Source organism: Acomys minous, assembly GCF_964271855.1.
Source record: "Acomys minous genome assembly, chromosome: 10".
NCBI classification, from domain to species: domain Eukaryota; kingdom Metazoa; phylum Chordata; class Mammalia; order Rodentia; family Muridae; genus Acomys; species Acomys minous.
Genome location: NC_140491.1, coordinates 65,562,378 through 65,580,454, shown reverse-complemented (window position 1 = coordinate 65,580,454; position 18,077 = coordinate 65,562,378). Strand labels below are relative to the sequence as shown.

The window sequence follows — 18,077 nt, the reverse complement described above, 5'->3', positions numbered from 1 at the left end:
ATGATGGGGGAAGGGGTGTTCTGTGACACAATGATGGGGGAGGGGGTGTTCTGTGACACAATGATGGGGGAGGGGGGTGTTCTGTGACACAATGATGGGGGAGGGGGGTATTCTGTGACACAATGATGGGGGAGGGGGTGTTCTGTGACACAATGATGGGGGAGGGGGGTGTTCTGTGACACAATGATGGGGGAGGGGGGTATTCTGTGACATAATGATGGGGGAGGGGGTGTTCTGTGACACAATGATGGGGGAGGGGGTGTTCTGTGACACAATGATGGGGGAGGGGGGTGTTCTGTGACACAATGATGGGGGAGGGGGGTATTCTGTGACACAATGATGGGGGAGGGGGTGTTCTGTGACACAATGATGGGGGAGGGGGGTGTTCTGTGACACAATGATGGGGGAGGGGGGTATTCTGTGACATAATGATGGGGGAGGGGGTGTTCTGTGACACAATGATGGGGGAGGGGGTGTTCTGTGACACAATGATAGGGGAGGGGGTGTTCTGTGACACAATGATGGGGGAGGGGGTGTTCTGTGACACAATGATGGGGGAGGGGGTGTTCTGTGACACAATGATAGGGGAGGGGGTGTTCTGTGACACAATGATGGGGGAGGGGGTGTTCTGTGACACAATGATAGGGGAGGGGGTGTTCTGTGACACAATGATGGGGGAGGGGGTGTTCTGTGACACAGTGATGGGGGAGGGGGTTGTTTTGTGACAGAATGATGGGGGGATAGGGGAGTGGGGGTGTTCTATGACACAATGATGGGGAGTGGTGGGGGGAGGGGGTGTTCTGTGACACAATGATGGGCGGGTGGGGAGCGGCTGACACACACCAGCCTGCTAGGTCTCATGAATACCTAGAGAGGCTGGAGGGCTCCACACACACAGTAACAATAAAGGCACAGAAACGCTAATGACTCCAGTTTGATCAGGACATGTCACATATACATAGTGAAAGGCCACACAGAGGCCCATAAATACACGGAATTATTGTACATTAGCCAAAAGTGTGAAGGGGTTGCAGGATCTGGCAGAGCCAGCTGGTCCCGCTTGATTTTCTCCTGCCTCATGAACGGAATCCCCTAAAGACAACAAGGAGCAGCCATAGCACACAGTGTAGTGAGGAAGAGAGGCAGTGTGGAGAGGACTGCCATGGCTGAGGGGGGAGGTCTGGGATGACCCACATCCCAGAGGACTCCTCCCCCACCTCCAAGGTCATCTCTGGCACCACAGCCCCCTGAAGTTAGAGTCACTTACCGAAGAGCCTTTTAGCACCTTTGGGACCTGGAGGGCCCTGCAGAGAGCAGAAGTCACAACGTGAGGAAACCTCTCAGGTCCCAGTCTTCCTTGGCCTGTCCCCAACCCGCTCAGAGTCCTCTCTGCACCTGGCTGGCTGGTAGGCAGGAGGAGGGTGTCCCGATGAGAAGTCACCCTACCCACAATGCTCGGCTGGGGGATGACATTTAGGCGTTAAAAACCAAGGGAGCTCCTGGGCTTCTGAGGGACCTCCTGCTGGACACCCATAGCCATGTGGGCCCAAGGTCCAGCCTACACAGATGGGTCAGAGTGGGGATGTGGGGATGATGTTGGAGTGCTGGACCCTCAAACCACAAGGGACGCCCCAGCCTGGGTGCTGAGAGAACAGATCCCTCTGTTTCAAGCCTGGACTGGGCTGGCCCTACTCATGCACACTGGGAAAATGGGAGCCAAGATCACGCCCCTCCCTATACCCCAGATGCTTGCAGAAGGTTCACCATTCTCTGTGCGGGGGTTCAAGGATTAAAGTTTGCCCCTCCCTTCCCCTTGGGCAAGGCAACCAGGGGACCAACAGCCCTTCTCCTGCTCCTGTCCCTAGGGCCCCCAATGCTGTGTTATATACAAATCAACCCTGGTTCAGTCACCTCTCCTAACACCCTGTGACTCTCTAACCAGGCTCGTCCATCTGCCTTCCCTCCTTGTATACCCCTGCACCCATCCTAGATACATACCGGCAAGCCAGGGGGTCCAGGGGGCCCAAGTGGGCCAGAAGGACCAGTGATGCCCTGGAAAGGAGCAGAAATGCAGGTTACCAGCTTTTAGATGAGGGTGGGATTGAGGCAGGTGACCCCCGTGACCGCACCATGATTCCAGATTCCCTCATAGTGCCTGTTCCAGGGACCCCGAAACCTGGCTGGCAGCTATAGTCAACCACTCTGGCTGGACCTTACATCACGGTGAGGGCCACCATGTCTCCTCAATCGATTAGACTGATTGACCGGAACATCAGCCACAGGTTGAAGTCCTCAGGCCCCGCTCCCTGCCCAGGCTGGAGGGAACTGTGGATTAAAACCCCCCTCCCCCCATACACTACTAGAACTCAGAGTATTCGGCTCCAACCTCCTGCCCAGCGTGGCCACATATCTCGGCTCATGGTGTTAGGTCTCACCACAGTGGGCGGGGAAAGCAATGAATGTCCTTTCCGGCCACAGTTGACAGCCCAGACTCACAGGGATAACGTCCCTCTACCATCAGCTCACAGGGCCTGGGCCTCTGAGTCCCTAACGGGTCCCATGTTTCTCAAGCCTGCACCCTGATGACACTTTCTCCCTGTAACATGGCCAAGATGACAATTTGTGGCAAAGTGAGTAAACATACATGCACAGAGCCACACAGATCTGAACGCCACTGAAGCCTGGGAACACTCGGCAGTCAGACAACTGCCCACTGTGGCTGTCGGGGGGGGTGGGGATGGGGCATCCACGGAGCCTCATCCTTTGATGTCACCCACTTCCAATATGACCTAGAGAGGGATGTCTGCTGTTTCCTCAGCCTCCAAAGGCTCCTGCCACCCCCACATCCTGCTGTCTTTCAGGATAGACGTAGGTATGGATAAGCAAAGATCCACAGGTGTGAGTGCTGTCACGCTGTGGGCACAAAGTGGGGAGTCCCACTACAATGAATAGGGATTTCCCACGCAAAGACTTGCGGGTCTTCTATCCTGCATTGTACACAGACTACCCCTCGTCACCTCCTGAAGCCAAACCAACATGCACCCAGGCTAGCCAAGATTGCATGCTAACCGACTACAGTGAATTCCAGGGCAAGTCTGGGGTCAGATGTGAGCATCTGTGGCAAGGTGGAGGCAAGCGTGTTAGTGCCGTTGCTTTGCCTCTCTCCACAAGGGAACGTAGCTGCTGGACCACCACTTCTTTCTGCCCAGTGAGTCATCTCTGAGGCATTTGCACGGACGTGGAAAGGGACAAAGATCTACCTGCTAAGACTCCCTGATTCTTGAGGATCCTCACAGCAGTGAGGGGAGAGCTCCTCCCTCTACCCAGCACCCGGAGTTGGACCTAGCTAAGTCCAAGCCCCCACTGGCCCCATCTGCAAAGAGAGATTTGGGGTTCCATGGCAATGAGGAAACCCTCCCAGGCTCCGGGAGAAACCAGAAGTTGCTGCAGGGATGTCGGTGACTGTATGTACCTGTTCTCCTTTAGGACCAGATGAGCCCTGGGGGCCGGGGAGTCCTCGGTCACCCTTTTCACCTTGTTCACCCGGAGGTCCGATGAGTCCGATGAGGCCTGGATGGCCCTGTGAGAAAATGAAGGCGTGAGAGGTATGCATGCTACCACCGCACAGTGGGCCAGGTGACCTGGCACACAGCTGTGACACAGGGAAATGTGTCAGAGCCAACATGTCAAGGAGCGAAAATCAGCCAAGAACAGGCCAGGTGACAAGTCTCACGGTGACTTGCTTGTAAGGAACGTACTTGAAACACACAGGGAGAGACAGGGTGTGACTGAGCAGCTAGGAACCTAACATATGTGGGACCCTTGGTTCAATTCCACAGTACTGTCACCACCCCTGCCATTGAACCCCAATAATAACCAAAAAGAAGCATACAGGGGCACCCAGACCCAGAGACCACTGGATTTCTGGAGGGATATTTTGTGGCTGTCTTTTTACCTAGTAAACTTTATGAGCTTGAGGCTGACACAGAAACTGCACTTGAACATCTTTCAAGAGAAAAATCCCCACATCTGCCTTATACATCATTTGGTTTCATACAAGCTTCTAGAATGTTCTGGAAGGACTTCCAGCTTCCATTATGTTGGTGAAGGATACTGAAGTGGAAAAGGATGTCCCTTGCTGACTTCCCTCTTGGGAGCCCGTTTATTTATAAATAAATCAATGTAAGGAGGAGAAAAGTCACCATAAGTTAATGCAGCCACCAGGGCTCTGGAAGAGTCAATTCTGCCAATCTGGGGCTTCTAGGACTCCTTGCATACAGGCACGAGCCTCAAAGCCCTGTGTGCATGTCTCTTTTGTCGATCTACCTCAGGGTCCCATGACAGCCACAGCAGGTTCTTGGCGGTGGGTCAATAACCCAGTGACTGAGTCAAGGGTGCCTTTATTGCAATGTTGGGGCCTCCTAGATCTCAGCTCACCTTCTCACCTTTGGGACCAGAGTCTCTTTTGAGGCCAGGGAGTCCTGGAGGACCCTGCAGGAGAAAGAGGAGTCAGCATCCTTGCCCCAGTGCCTTACCTATACAGACACACTGATAATGCATGCCACTCACCATGGGGCCAGGTGGACCATCAGGGCCTGGGGATCCTGGGAGGCCTTGCTCACCCTGAAACAGAGTCCCTGGGTGAGACTCTGTGTCTCCATCAGCATCTCTCCTTCATCCCAAGCCTACTAGGCCTCTTACTTACCACAGGCCCGGGGATCCCACGAAGACCATCGGGGACAGGCTTCCCAGGGTCCCTTGGGGGCCAATGGGGCCAGTCTTCCCAGGAGGGGGCCTCCTTTTTTTTATATGTTTTTTTTATTAATTTATTCTTGTTACATCTCAATGGTTATCCCATCCCTTGTATCCTCCCCTTCTTCCCTCCCTCCTATTTTCCCCTTATTCCCCTCCCCTATGACTGTTCCTGAGGGGGACTTCCTATGCTCATTGGGTATCAAGTCTCTTCTTGGTAACCTGCTATCCTTCCTCTGAGTGCTTTCTAAGCCAGCTTCTTCCTGCAGAGGTGGATGCAGATGTTCAGAGGCTCAAGGCACTGAGACCAAGACCCCTCGGGTGCTGCGGAGGTGCCCCCATGTGTCCTGGGTGGTGCCACGTCCTCCTTTCCTGTGGAGACTGACTTGACCTGAGCTCTATTCTGTTAACGCCCAAACACAGTGGCACAGAGGGTCACCCACCATGTGCCAGGCTCCATAGAACCCAGAAGTAAAGATCACTAAGTCTCAGAGAAAGATGGCAAATATTCCCATACAGGCCGTGTGAGTCATCTCATGGCAAGAGCGACTGGGTGTTCCAGTGCTGGGCACCATGTGGACCACTCAGGTAAAGGCCATCCCAGTCTCCTCAGGCCCCACTTCCTGTGTGTGCTATCTCACCCTCTGTCATAGGCCAAAGACTGGGTGTGATCTTGCCCTGGCTTCCTTCTGCCTCCAGCCTCTGCCTCCTTCCCACCTTTATGCTCCATGGCCTTCCCCACCTCCCCCTGCATCCCTGGATGCTCTGCCTTCAGACTGTGCCCTATCACTGCCCCAGCCTCTTCCAGGCCCATAGAAGTCACAGCCACCAGGGTAACTTACCTTGGCTCCTTTCTCCCTTTGCCTGCCTTCAGGGCCTGCAGGGCCTGGGGGACCCTAGAAAAACAATATAACAACTAAGATGTGAGTTTGGAGACTAGGCCCAGACTCCAGAGAGGGCTACAGGGTGTGAAGGGACCATGGCTCACTGACCAGTGAAGACCCAGGGGCCTATACAGGGCCAGCTAGACCTCTGTGGATCTAGGGATGCCCTGGGTGCCTTGTGTATGGACGTCCCTCTCCAACCTGTACACCCTTTGGCTCAAGTGTCACAGCCCAGACTCCCACTGGAGCTTGCAATACAGACATCTATTTCTAATCCTGGACCTCCTTTGTTCATAATGGTCTGGTCTAGGGACAAGGAGAGTCCAGCTTTTGAAGATTTTTTGCCCTCATATGATGGTCACTGGTCATCCTAGGACACCCCTAGTCTAGACTCTGCTTCCTCAGACATTGCTCCATCCAGTTGTGTCACCCCACACACCTGATGAGTGTGTCCCACATTTCAGATATCCATGTACCCTCCTGAGGGCCATGTAGGGCACCAGGGGCTTCACAAAGGGTAGAAGGCTTTGTGTGGAAAGCAGCCAGCAAGTGGGGAGGGGTGGGCAGGAGGACTCACCCTCTTCCCTGGGGGCTCAGATGGGCTGGGGTTCACAAGTAGGGCCTGGGGGTCCCTGGTTGGGAGAAAGAACACAGAGCATTAGGAATTTGTCCCATCAGGACACAAGGCTGTACTGCCCACAGTCGAGGAAACACACAAAGATTCGGGCCTTTCCATGGCCAGCCCTGCACGGCCCCCTCTCTGGTGTGAGCGTAGCAATCTACAACAAGGTCCTTGCAGCCTTCATACCCTGTGCCCTGCAGCTGGTGTTTGGAGACTCCAACTCACATCCTACAGCTGCTGCACCTAGAGCAAAGAGACCGCCCTGGGGTATGCTTGCATCTATCGCTAGCTGTCTGCCTTCCACCATGTTGCCATCACCTACATCCCCTTTCCAGAAGGAGCAAGCCAGGAGGCCAAGGCAAGGGTTGGGGAAGCAGGGACACGCACAGAACACAGCTGGCTCACAGCCTGTATCCGAGGCCTTTCATTTCCTTTGCTGCCTGTCTCAGAGCAGTGACAAGTATTTGCCCTTGGGTCAGGGATGTTTTGGATGGCCTCCGAAACCCAGGCTCATATCAAATTGTTCCTGTGCTGGGATTGAGGGGGGGGGCGGGTTATCAGGTCACCTGAGTGTGCACAGGTGGCATCACTGTCACAGAAATGAGCTGGGGGAGGGGGCATAAGCTCACCTCCTCCTTTCCCAGAGCTTCGTGACGACATCCACTGTAGTACTGTTGTTTGCAACAGGGTCTTACTCTAGACCAAGGCTGACCTTGAACTCATTATATGGACTAGAAAGGCCTCAGACTTGCAGCAATCCTCCTGCCCCAGTTTCCTGACTGCTGATATCAGAAGCCTGAGCCACCAGATCTGTTCTTGCCTTGGGAAGCTGCAGCAAGACACCCTACCCTATAAGGTTCCTCTCTCTTGACTTCCTACCCTGTAGCACCCTAAACCAAGCGCATTCATCTTGTTTTAATTCACCAAGCCTGAAACTTCATCATATCAGCAGTAAAAAGTCCCAGACAGGCAGTCATTTCCTAGGAACTGGTCCCACCTTGGGGGTGGGCTTGAGAGACCTCTGAGGAACACACACTCCAGCCCAGAGAGCTGAAAAGGTCACCTGGCCCCACCCTAAAGAGACCATCCTGCATTAAAACAGCTGCCCAAGGTCAGATGACCTCAGTCACAGGGATGTTGAGCCTGTGAGAGGTGGCATGTACCTGTGGGGCAGCTCTAGCTGAGATTCAGAGTGAGATCTGGGGCACTTTGCAGAGCCCCTGGGGCTTCATACAGGTCCCCTGGTGGGGCTGCGTATGCATCTTCCCTTTTGAGGAAGGGTCCCAGCCTTCATCAGGACCATGGGGCTCCTCAGTTCCAGCCACAGTCAAGAGGGACCTAGATTTGGGCTTCTTACAGAGACCCAGGAACACAGGAAGGCTCCCACCAGGAAGTCATCAGACCACACACTCACCGTCTGTTCAGGTCCACCATCGTCCCCTTTGTCACTAGGTGGACCGTCTTGACTCTGTGGGAACAAGAAGGCTGCTTCCACTGGACAGATCACATTTACCCTCCAACTCTAGTGTAGCCTCAGATCCTTTCCCAAACTCAACGTACCTACTGTGCCCAGAGGCTGGGCATTGGAACAGGGACAACATGGAGAGGTGCTGTGCCCTAGAGAACCCATTATAGGACAGAAGCAGAGAGCAGGGGTACTGGGGGTGGCAAGGGGCCTGGCTCTCCAGGGGGGCCAGGATCTCCAGGAAAGCCCACAGGGCCCTGAGAAGAGATAAGCAGGCTTTCAGCACCCTGACACATCCTGCCTGCCCCACCATGGCCCAGGGTACAGGACAAGGGACAGTCTCAACACCCTCAGCACTTTTGATCAGGAGAGATCTAACTAGAAGAGTCCACAGAACATAGAACCCACCCACGAGGCAGACACGGGGTAGTAGTATTCTGATCTTCTGAGACTAGTGGGAGCAGGCGTCCTGCCCACACATCCACTCTGGTGGCCCCTTTGACTTCTGATGAGGCCAGCAGGGACAAGCAGTTCCCGGAGCCTGAAGGCTTTTCATAGGGGACCCCCACCCCACCCTCCAACACACTGGCTGCTGCTTCTATCCCATGCCTCCATGCTCCCCTCTTGCACACCAGTAGCTGGTGTGGAAACCTCTAGAATAGACAAAGTTACCCCTAAGACACGAAGCATCCGCACAGCTGTTCCCAGAGCTCAGTGCACACAATGTAGGCACCACAGGGACTCAGAATGGCCTGAGTGCAGGGACACTGCGTGGACACCACAGCATCTAACAGTACTCACAGGGCTGCCTTTGGGACTGTCATCTCCAGGAGGGCCTTTGGGTCCAGCAGCACCAGAGGGGCCGGCCTCTCCCTTCTTCCCTCTTTCTACTTTAGGTCCCTGGAAAGGAAGAGGTTAAGGTTCAGTTCTCAGAGACCAGGCTAAAAGGTGCTGGTCTACCATGAGCCGTCTGTGGACTCATTGCTGCACCTCACTGGCAGCTCCTTCCCAGCAACCCATGAGCCCCAGGATGGGGATGGTGCTGTTCCTGCTTCCAGTTCTCCATAGCAACCCCATGTGTACCACCAGGCAGGCAAAGAGGCCTGCCCTTCTAAAAGCTCCAAGGCCTAGGTTCAGCTCTAGGTTAGGGATGGCTCCTGGATTAATGATCGGCAGCTAGGGTTAGTTGGGGTGCCCTCCAGCCCTGTGGTTTTCAGGCAGAGGAAACTGAGACATCTCAGTCCTCCAAGATGCTTCCTAAGCCTGACCGTACCCCAACCTTCAGAGGCCTGGGCATTCTCTGGCTAGCCTGGAAAATCTGAGTCAACAAGGTAGTAATGGTCACACTCACAGCAGCCTGTGAAAGGGCAGACCCTGGTGGCCATGAGTTGTGGGGTCAGTGCCGAGGTCTGCACATATGTGTGCTCAGCCCCACATATGTACACATGCATGCATGTAAGCTCACATCCCACAATGCATAGTTCTATGTTGTTCAACACAGCAGAGTCATGACTCCCATTTCGAGGTGGGGGTGGGGTGGGGTCGGGGGGAAGAAGACTGAGGTAAGGTTAAAGCTTCTAGTTGAGCGCCTTGTCAGTGTTCCCACTGGGCACATCCCACCCCTCCTCCAGGCCCACACTCACCAGGGGACCTCCTTCTCTTGGAAGGCCAGGCTCTCCAGCTTCACAGGCTCTCCATGAGAAGACAAGTCAGTGTTAGAAGGTTCCCTCACCAATGGTGATAGCGGAGGGTCCGTCTGCCAGCGCCCACCCATCTGCTCATTCTGCGGGCCTGTCCTTGATGTTCAGGACTCTGTGGGGTCAGGGTTATTGTTTCCAGATAGTTCACAGAAATGCCATGGGAAGCGAATGAGGAATAAAGAATGTGAGAGGCGTGTGTGTGTACGTCTGTGCATGTGCATGCGCATGCGTGTGCATGTGTGTGTGTGTGTGTGTGTGTGTGTGTGTGTGTGTGTGTGTAGGGGCAGTGAGAGGCACTGTACAGATCACAATGGACACCAATTGAAGCCTGTCCCAAGCAAGCGCTCTGCATCCTGACCATGGATTTGATATGACCAGCACCTCACACACCTGCCACCATGACTTCTCCACTATGATAAGGCAAACAAGCCTGTCAGCTTTTAAGTTGATTTCCTCAGGTGTTTTGTTCCAGCAATGGGACAAGTAACTAACACAGGATGCAAAGCAGGGCAGAAGCTCGGAGGCCCAGTGCACTGTCCTGCAGCGCTGAGACAGGGCAGAAGGGCCTGTGAGGTGGTGGCAGGCGCAGGCAGTGCAGGGGTGAGGCAGGAGGGAGGAGACAGCAGGGCCTCTACGCCACACCTGTTTCTTACTTTTTCTTCACGTAAAGAGCAAGAACAAAGCAGTGTCACATAACATCCCGTGTCACAAGCAAGCCCTGACAAGCGCAGGCAGCCGCTTCCAACCCACCCAAGGCTTCCTAAGGTTATGTGGAGCTCCAGGATCCTGTGGAGCTCAGCCTCACACTGAAACTGTCATGGTGCCCACACACGTGTGTTCATGTTCACACCTGTATATTCACAAGCGTGTGCACACACACATTCACACATATCCATGCCTACACTCTGAGGCTCCCTGTGCTCAGTCGGTCTCAAGGGCCAGGCCCTAACACCAAGCAGTGGGTACAACAAGGCCCCAGCTGTGCGAGAGTAGGTTGTCACAGCAAGCTCAGTGTGGAGGGAGAAAGGCTGATGTCATCAGGTCTGAACTGGAGGGAAGGAGGGAGTGAGGCATGGCGGGGGGTGGGGGGGTGGGGGGGATGGGCACAATAGTGCTTTAGAGTTTGCAAACAGCTGTTACAAATGAACACTGTCAGAGATCCCACCTTGGGGTCATAAATCTACGTCTAGTTTTCACAATGAGTGTGATGGGAGTGTCTCGCCACAGACACATACACACATGCATGCGTGTGTGCACATACACAGGCACACAGGGCCATGTAGCTATGGCGCAGACACTGTGATAAGTAGGCTGACATCACCTTTTCTCCCACTGCGCCAGGGTTGCCAATTCCTCCGGGAGGACCCTGCGGCCCATCAGCACCTGGAGCTCCAGAGGGTCCTCGGGGGCCTGGTGGACCAGGAGGACCCTGGGAAGGAGAAAGGACATTAAGCAAGACAAGACATCAACATCCTGCCCCAAAACGAAAACCAGGGGAGCCGTTTGGGTCTGAATGGCGCAGCCACTTACCATCTGGCCCACCTCTCCGGTCTCGCCCTTCTCTCCTGGAGGTCCTGGCAGACCCTGTGGGCAGGACACTGTGGTGAGGCGCTACTCTGTGAGTCACACATGGCTGTCATGATTGCCACTGCCACAATGCTTCCCACGGGCCCTGAAGTGTGTGTCCGTGAATCTGCCTCCATGGAAGGATTCTTCCTACTCCCGGGGGCTCAAACAGCAGAGGAAATAACCAGAGGAGAGCGCAAAGATTTATGGGGAATGGCACTTATGGTGGCTTCCCATAAAACAGCAAACCTAATGAGCCGGCAGCAGGGAAGCTTCCGGATAAATCAAGTCCCCACCGTATGCCAAATACTACCAGTAACTAAAAATTGTGCTTTCCAAAATAAAGTCTTGTGTTCAAAGAATATTTGATGGCGTCCAATATGCCCCATCTGTAAAATAAAGGCTGCTGTATGCTTTACAGCACATGGCAAGCTTGGGGCTTTCTTGACATCAAGTACAGTCACATGGCAGGGACAGTAACCTGGAAGGCACTGAATGATGTGGGCTGACGGCTGTCACTTCTAGGTGGTGGGTTCAGATGTGGAGTCTGTACATCTTTCTTACAGGACACTGTTCCAGGATTCCACACAGTAAACATGGAAGCAGCTGTGGCTGTGTATAGGCTGTGTGTGTGTAGGTGGGGTATGTGTGTGTATGTGCGTGTGTGTGTGTGTGTATGTGTGTGTGTGTGTATGTGTGTGTATGTGTATGTGTGTGTGCGTGTGTGTATGTGTGTGTACGTGTGTGTATGTGTGTATATGTGTATGCGTGTGTGTGTGTGTGTGTGTGCGTGTGTGTGCGTGTATGTGTGTATATCTGTGTATATGTGTATGCGTGTGTGTGTGTATGTGTGTGCATGCATGCATGTGTGTGTGTGTGTGTGCTCACAGAAAAAGAAAACCAGCATTACTTCTAGTCCCTACTCCTGAGGTTGAGTGATGACAGGAAGAAGAGGCCCAGCAAGATTCTCACATCTCTGGTAGGGGCCCTGGGAAGCTCCATGGTCATCTGTAACCCCACAGGCCCCAGTGGTCCTGGGAAGCCTCGTGAACCATCCATCATCTCCTTTCTACCTAAACAGGCCCTGCTGCCCACAGGGCCGGGTTCACTGTCTGCTCCCCGAGGTAAGGAAGTGAGCATGGGTGAGCTCTCAACGGCTTGAGAGGCGGGCCTTGCTAGGTCATCTGACACATACTCACCAATGGGCCTGGCTGTCCAATGGGGCCTTGAGGACCCGTAGGCCCAGGAGGACCCTGTAAGAGTTAAACAGAGACATAACTGTTTTGGAATTGTAGATGAGTCCAGGAACAGGCCACTTATGTCTCTGGAAGTGGCTGGCTTGTGCAGGACTTGGTTTATCAGTCCCCAAATGTACCGATCATCGGAGTAACACCAACTATTAACAGCATGGCATGAGCCAGGTTGTAGGCTTTGGGAAGTGAGCCAGGCTCTCAATTCAACCATGATCATGTTGCTATGGGTAACAGAAGCAAGAGAGGCCGCTATGTGTCCTCTCAGCAATCATCACATGCCCTGCTGTGGCACAAGGGGACCCTCGGACGACAAGGATCAGAGGCCTCAAATCTCCTAAGTGCTGAGCTAGGAGGGACCTTACCATGACCCCTGCTCACATGCTGTCCTCAAGCACCTGTCACTGTGGGCACAGGACCAGGGAGAGATTTTTAAAAAGCCAGTAGGAACAGAGGCCCTGCCCTTGGGGAGCCAGAGGCCTGTAGAGAAGCTTGGCTCAGCACACACACCGCCCCTCCCCCCCCCAGTTTGGAGAGGGCTCATGGCCCTGAAGGGGGCTGGTATGGGTCACAGAGAGGCAGCATTTCTGAGTGTCTAAAATACCAAGGGACAACTGGATGCCCTGCCTCTGCAGAGCTCTGTGGTCCTCGCTGACGGGCCGACACCAAGAGATTCTCTCACACATCTGAACACACATGAGTATACACATGCACATGGGATATTCTCAGGGAAGATAGCCAACTGGTGTGGCCCAGGAGTTTGCAGTGCTGGGATCACAGAGTATGAAGCCAGGGTATACATTGCACTCCTGGTGGCCACCCTGGTGCACACTCAGCGGCCACCCTGGTACACACTCGCTCTGACCTGCTTGCCCTTGTCCCCTTTGCTTCCTTTCTGCCCCGGCTTCCCGATCTCTCCCTGCATATGGGACAGGAAGGATGTTGTTAGTCCAGTGTCTGTGTCTGCCTTTCCCAGTCTCATGGGAAATCTTTCTTGGAGCTGATCCTAAGACTTGGGCCAACAGAAAGCATTTCCTTATATGAATTTGATTTCCTTTTTTATTTTGACGTCTGTGTATACATAGGTGTGTGTGTGTGTGTGTGTGTGTGTGTGGTCTTCATATATATATATATGTTTGTGCACTGCATATGGGCACTCTGAAAATGCCAGAGGCTAGAAGAGGGTTTTGGATACCTCGGAACTGGAATTACAGGCCGTTGAGAGCTGCCATGTGGGTGCTGCGCACTGAACCCCAGTGCTCTTAGTTACTAAACTATCTCTGCAGACTTTTACTTGTTATCTGCTCCATTTCTCAATGGCCTTGGACTTGCCTCCATAGAGCAGGCTGGCCAGACAGAGAGGGTTGAGTTCTCCCTGTCTCTACCTCCTCAGCCTGAGATTATAGACACCACCACACCTGGCTTTTCAAGCATGGGGGGGGGGCGGGGGGAGTCAAACTCATGTCCTAACGCTTGCAAGACAAGTGCTTTACTGACTGAGCTATCTCTCCAGCTCCTTCGCTGCCCCTGTGGTTCTTCGATTACTGCGGAGGGTTAGCAGACACGGTGATGTGGTGGTCTCACATCCTCTCTGGTGTTCCTGTTAAACTGCCTCCCACAGACTGAGACATCCTCTGTGCAGAGGTGACAAAGTCAGAAATATCACCAGAGAACTATGACAAATGGAGACTGGCGCTGAGGAGCTAAGCCGCACCGCCTTTCCTTAATGAAGTATAAAATCCAGGCTCCTCTGTAATGGCATCAGAAGTAGCAATAAAAACAGAGCTTCGATCATTCAAGGGGAGATGCTTAAAAATAGACACAGAGTAAAACCTCATTAAATTCAGCCCCACACAGTCCCGGCTTGAAAGGGTTCAGAAGGGAGCAGGGAGCAATTTCTTCAGCTCTGGCCACGACCTGCACATGGCTCAGGCAACAGAAGCTGCCAAGGTGCTGAGTGCTTTCCAGGCTCCTCCCCTCCCCCCAGCACACACTACAGGTCTTGTTTGTTGGCGTTTCTCTGTGCACTACTTCAAAATCACCCCCTCTTACCAGGTCTGAAGGGAACCAGCCCTGCTCTGCTCACTGAGCCTCTTTATTGTATGCACATACTGTTGTTTAAAACACTGCCATTGCACTCACTGCCTGCCTGGCCACACACACTCCAATTTCTCCTTACCTTATCTCCATCTTCTCCAGGAGGACCCACAGGGCCGGCTGGACCAGGGAGCCCCACAGGACCTTGGAGGCCGTCTCGGCCAGCTGGGCCTTGCGGACCTTTCTCGCCCTAGAGAGGACAGGCAGTTCAGATTCAATGAGTTTTATATTGGAAACACCATGCCACCGCTCCTCACCCCAGAGAGGGACCCAGGGGTGGGAAGCTGGGAGTCTGAGGGAGTGGTAAGGACCATCAAGGTCCTAACATGCCAGCCAGGGGGCAGGGAGGCTCATTTCGACCAGTTCTGGACCCTGAATGGCTGGCACTTTGCTGGGCCAAAGCCACACTCAGAATAGTGCACAGATTAAAACCTCATTAAATCCAGCCCCACACAGTTCAGTCTGAAATGGCTGAGAGGGGAGCAGGGAGCAATTTAGAAGGGCCGCTCATTAGAGATGAGGAAACTGAGGCACAGTTAACGCTGTGGTCTGGACATGCAATGGTGAAGGCTTGGTGCCGTCGGTTGGGGGATAGGGCTGTGGGAATCTGAGGAGGCTGGACCTAGTGAGGGGAGGTTTGGCCCTGCAATTGTTCTAGAAGATAACATTCACCTGACTACCTGCTTCCTGGCTGCCGTAAGGTGAGCCGCTCTGACCTAGCAAGCCCTTCCGCCATGCTGCTCTCTCTCACTATAGACCCGCAGCAATGGCGCCAACCACGAACACAAACCTCTGGAACCACAGGCCCCCCAAGCAAACCCTTTGATCTCAGTGGTTTCTCTCAGATATTTGTCAAAGTGACTGGCAGCTAACAAGCAGAGCTTGTGAACATAAGTCCCTGGACCTGTTTGGGCTCCTCCAAGCTCCTCCACGCTGTGCTCCAGGACAGCATGAGCAGCGGCTTCTGCTAACTGTGTCACTCTATCAACTCTCTGTGAACACCCTGCCTGTGCACACACAGACATGCATGTACACATATACATATGACATGTGTGTGCAGATACACCTAAGTACAGACATGCACGTCCATGGAAATGCTCACACACAGGATATACACAAGCATACTGCGCATGCAGGCACCACACACACACACACACACAAACACATGAAGACATGCATACTAACATGACAAGCATGTATACACACCTAAGTGAGCATGCACACAGGCATATTTACATACAAACTTATCTTTTCTGCCCTCATAACTCTGACTTGCTTTTCTCACAACTGCCCCTTCACACTCTCCTGTGACCTCGCTAGCTCCTGCTGTGCCACAACAGGCATTTTCTCACCTCAGCTAGGAGTCCCTTTCTTCCAGTGTCACAAAGAAGGAATTTATGTGCGACAGGAGGAGAAACATGGATGCCTGGCTAGCCCATCCTGTGTTTCCCCGCACCTCGCTCCCACTCCTAGAAGCCAGCCTGTCCTCCCTAAGCTAGAAAGTGTTCCGGCGGGTTCAGGACTTCCGGGCTTCCCTCCCTCCATTTCCTGTCAGGTTGGGAGTTTGGCAGAGAGAGATCCTCTCTCAACTTCGCTCCTCTTGCTGGAGCTATTCTGAGACAAGGTGAGCTTTCCTTGCTTAGGGGAGTTCTTGCAAGGTTTCTATGTAAATCCGAGTTTCTGGAAACATGGAGTTCTCTCCGGCTGAGTCTGAATTCCACGTGTCCTGGACCTCCAAGGACGTCTGTGTTGCACACAGAATCCTGCTGGATCTGTGTCCTGGGTGCATCACTAAATTTGGCACAGTGCTATCAATTGCCAAAAGGGTGTTGCAAGATTCGCCACAGTGTGGTCTCCTAGTGAGGCCAGAGAGCAGGATGTACAGAACACAGAGCCGCGTCACTGGCGTCAGTCAGTGGGCATATGTGGCTAGCTCAGTGCTCCACGCTATCCTCCACTGAGGCTCATCCTAGCTCTGTGCACTGAGATAGGGAAGCTGGGCCGAGACCCATGAAATCTCCCCCACAGCCGTGGGAAATCAGGGGTGATGGGAAGGCACGGAGCTGCGTCTGAACTGCAGATATGAAGTGGGGCTGTGGGTGTCACTATGGGTGGGGAGCTATGCTGGGTGATCGGAAAAGGGCTGTGGGGAAACCCAGGCCTGCCTGTGTCCCTGCTTCAGAGGCCTTTCAGAGCCCAGTGAACCCAGGCCTTGTAGAGGGGCTGTCCGCTTTCTGGGGACCTACCTGCCATCGTCTGCCAGACAATGTCTGCCCTCCTGTGCTCTCTCATCAATAAAGGGACCACCTGCTCCCAAACACTTGCCTTTTTCCTAAAAAGGCCCAGCCATGGGGGTGAGGCCAGTGGGGAGGTGATGTTCACTCAGCAGACAGTATGGCCCAGATACCCAGGAGGCACAGCAGCCTAGACAGAGAACAGGTCTATAGGGGACAGACTGTGTCTAGCTACTGTGACATCCCATTCGGGGCTGGCCAGGCTGAGCTGGCTGGGACTCCTCAGAGTGGCTATCCCTGTAGGATAGTCAGACACCACAGCCTCTGCCCCCTCCCACAGCCAGGGGATTGCCCCATGGAGATAACACAGCAGGGGGGACGAGACCAAACCTGGGAGGGGACCCCTAATCTCAGGTGGTACTTAGAGGAACACAGTCTCTCCAGCAGGGCCTGGAGGTCCCTGAGGCCCAGGTCTCCCTGGAATTCCCATGGGCCCAGCAGCACCAGCTGGTCCTCTCTCCCCTGAAGAGCCCTAAATCACAGCAAGGAAATGGCTCACTTTAGAGGCTCTTGAACTGTACTGTAAGACTTTCCTTAAGCACCGATGGGTCACACTACTCTGCCCTCACTTTAAGCCCCCAGTGGCTCCCACTACATGGCTGGCTGCAAGTATGGACTAATTGGTCTAGTATTTCAGGCTGTCATTAGGCCCCTTCTTAGCTCTTCTCCTCCCATAATTCCATCTGACTCATGCCCTCTCCTCCAAGTGTCTGGAAGGAAGCAAGTCTTATTTTAGGTCTGTCTTTGATGGTCTTTTCCAGAGGCCAGGCACATACCCATCCCTGTAGGGTCTGTCTGCCCACAAAGTTCTTATAGATTTAGAGGAGGGGGTCCTGATTTGGGGGTACATATGGATGCTAACAAGGATCCAGGCTAAGCTTGAGGTCACATCAAGAGGTCAGCACAGCCTGCAAACCTTCCATATGCCCTATCACAGGGAAAGCTAGTTTCTCATCTGATTTGCCCTGTCTGGAACTCAGCTAGGGGAGGTCACTCAGCTAGGCTTTATTCCTGAGCACGGCCGTCAGGCTAGCTTGAATGAGGGAGAAGGAAGCAAAGCTGACAGTTCTTATCCATATGAGAGAAGCAACAGTCTCTGACACGGGGCCACAGCTAAAGGCCTGGGAATGCAGGGTCATAAGGCCTCTCACGGTTGGGGTTCTGAGATTGACAAGGGGCTAGCTAGTTCATGAGGACAATATGTGATAGTTCCTGGACTACAGGCTAGAGATAGACCCTTCCTTTCTGGTGCCAGGTGGCCTAGCCTGCTCTACCATATACCCTTGAAATTCATAAGAAAACTATGTACTCTCCCTGCTGACCCAAGCAGTCCACATCCAGTGTGAGTCTCTCTCCTTGCCTTCATGCCCTGGCAGGTCACGTGTAAAACTCCAAGCTGCCACTTCTCTGCTGTCCCTCAGACAAGGTGGCCCTGTGATTCTATCAA

General features: G+C 53.6%; 2 protein-coding genes across 2 annotated transcripts; both read right to left on the bottom strand.

Moving 5' to 3' along the window:
* Positions 1-1,259: 1,259 nt before the first annotated feature.
* Positions 1,260-9,497, bottom strand: LOC311607291 (uncharacterized protein; the record flags this gene model as incomplete). The annotated part of the gene is made up of 11 exons (XM_084798964.1): positions 1,260-1,304; positions 1,999-2,052; positions 3,473-3,580; positions 4,438-4,491; positions 4,570-4,623; positions 4,706-4,798; positions 5,595-5,648; positions 6,214-6,268; positions 7,673-7,726; positions 7,918-7,980; positions 9,367-9,497. 11 exons carry the CDS (start codon positions 9,495-9,497, stop codon positions 1,260-1,262), a joined length of 765 nt encoding a protein of 254 aa, XP_084655090.1.
* Positions 7,930-15,003, bottom strand: LOC311607746 (uncharacterized protein). The gene is made up of 8 exons (XM_084799777.1): positions 14,419-15,003; positions 13,105-13,158; positions 12,189-12,242; positions 10,954-11,007; positions 10,745-10,852; positions 9,367-9,535; positions 8,525-8,623; positions 7,930-7,980 (listed from the first exon to the last, which is right to left on the bottom strand). The coding sequence occupies exons 1-6, from the start codon at positions 14,427-14,429 to the stop codon at positions 9,502-9,504; spliced, it is 315 nt and encodes a 104-aa protein (XP_084655903.1). The 5' UTR covers positions 14,430-15,003; the 3' UTR covers positions 7,930-7,980; positions 8,525-8,623; positions 9,367-9,501.
* Between the last annotated feature and the right edge of the window lie 3,074 nt (positions 15,004-18,077).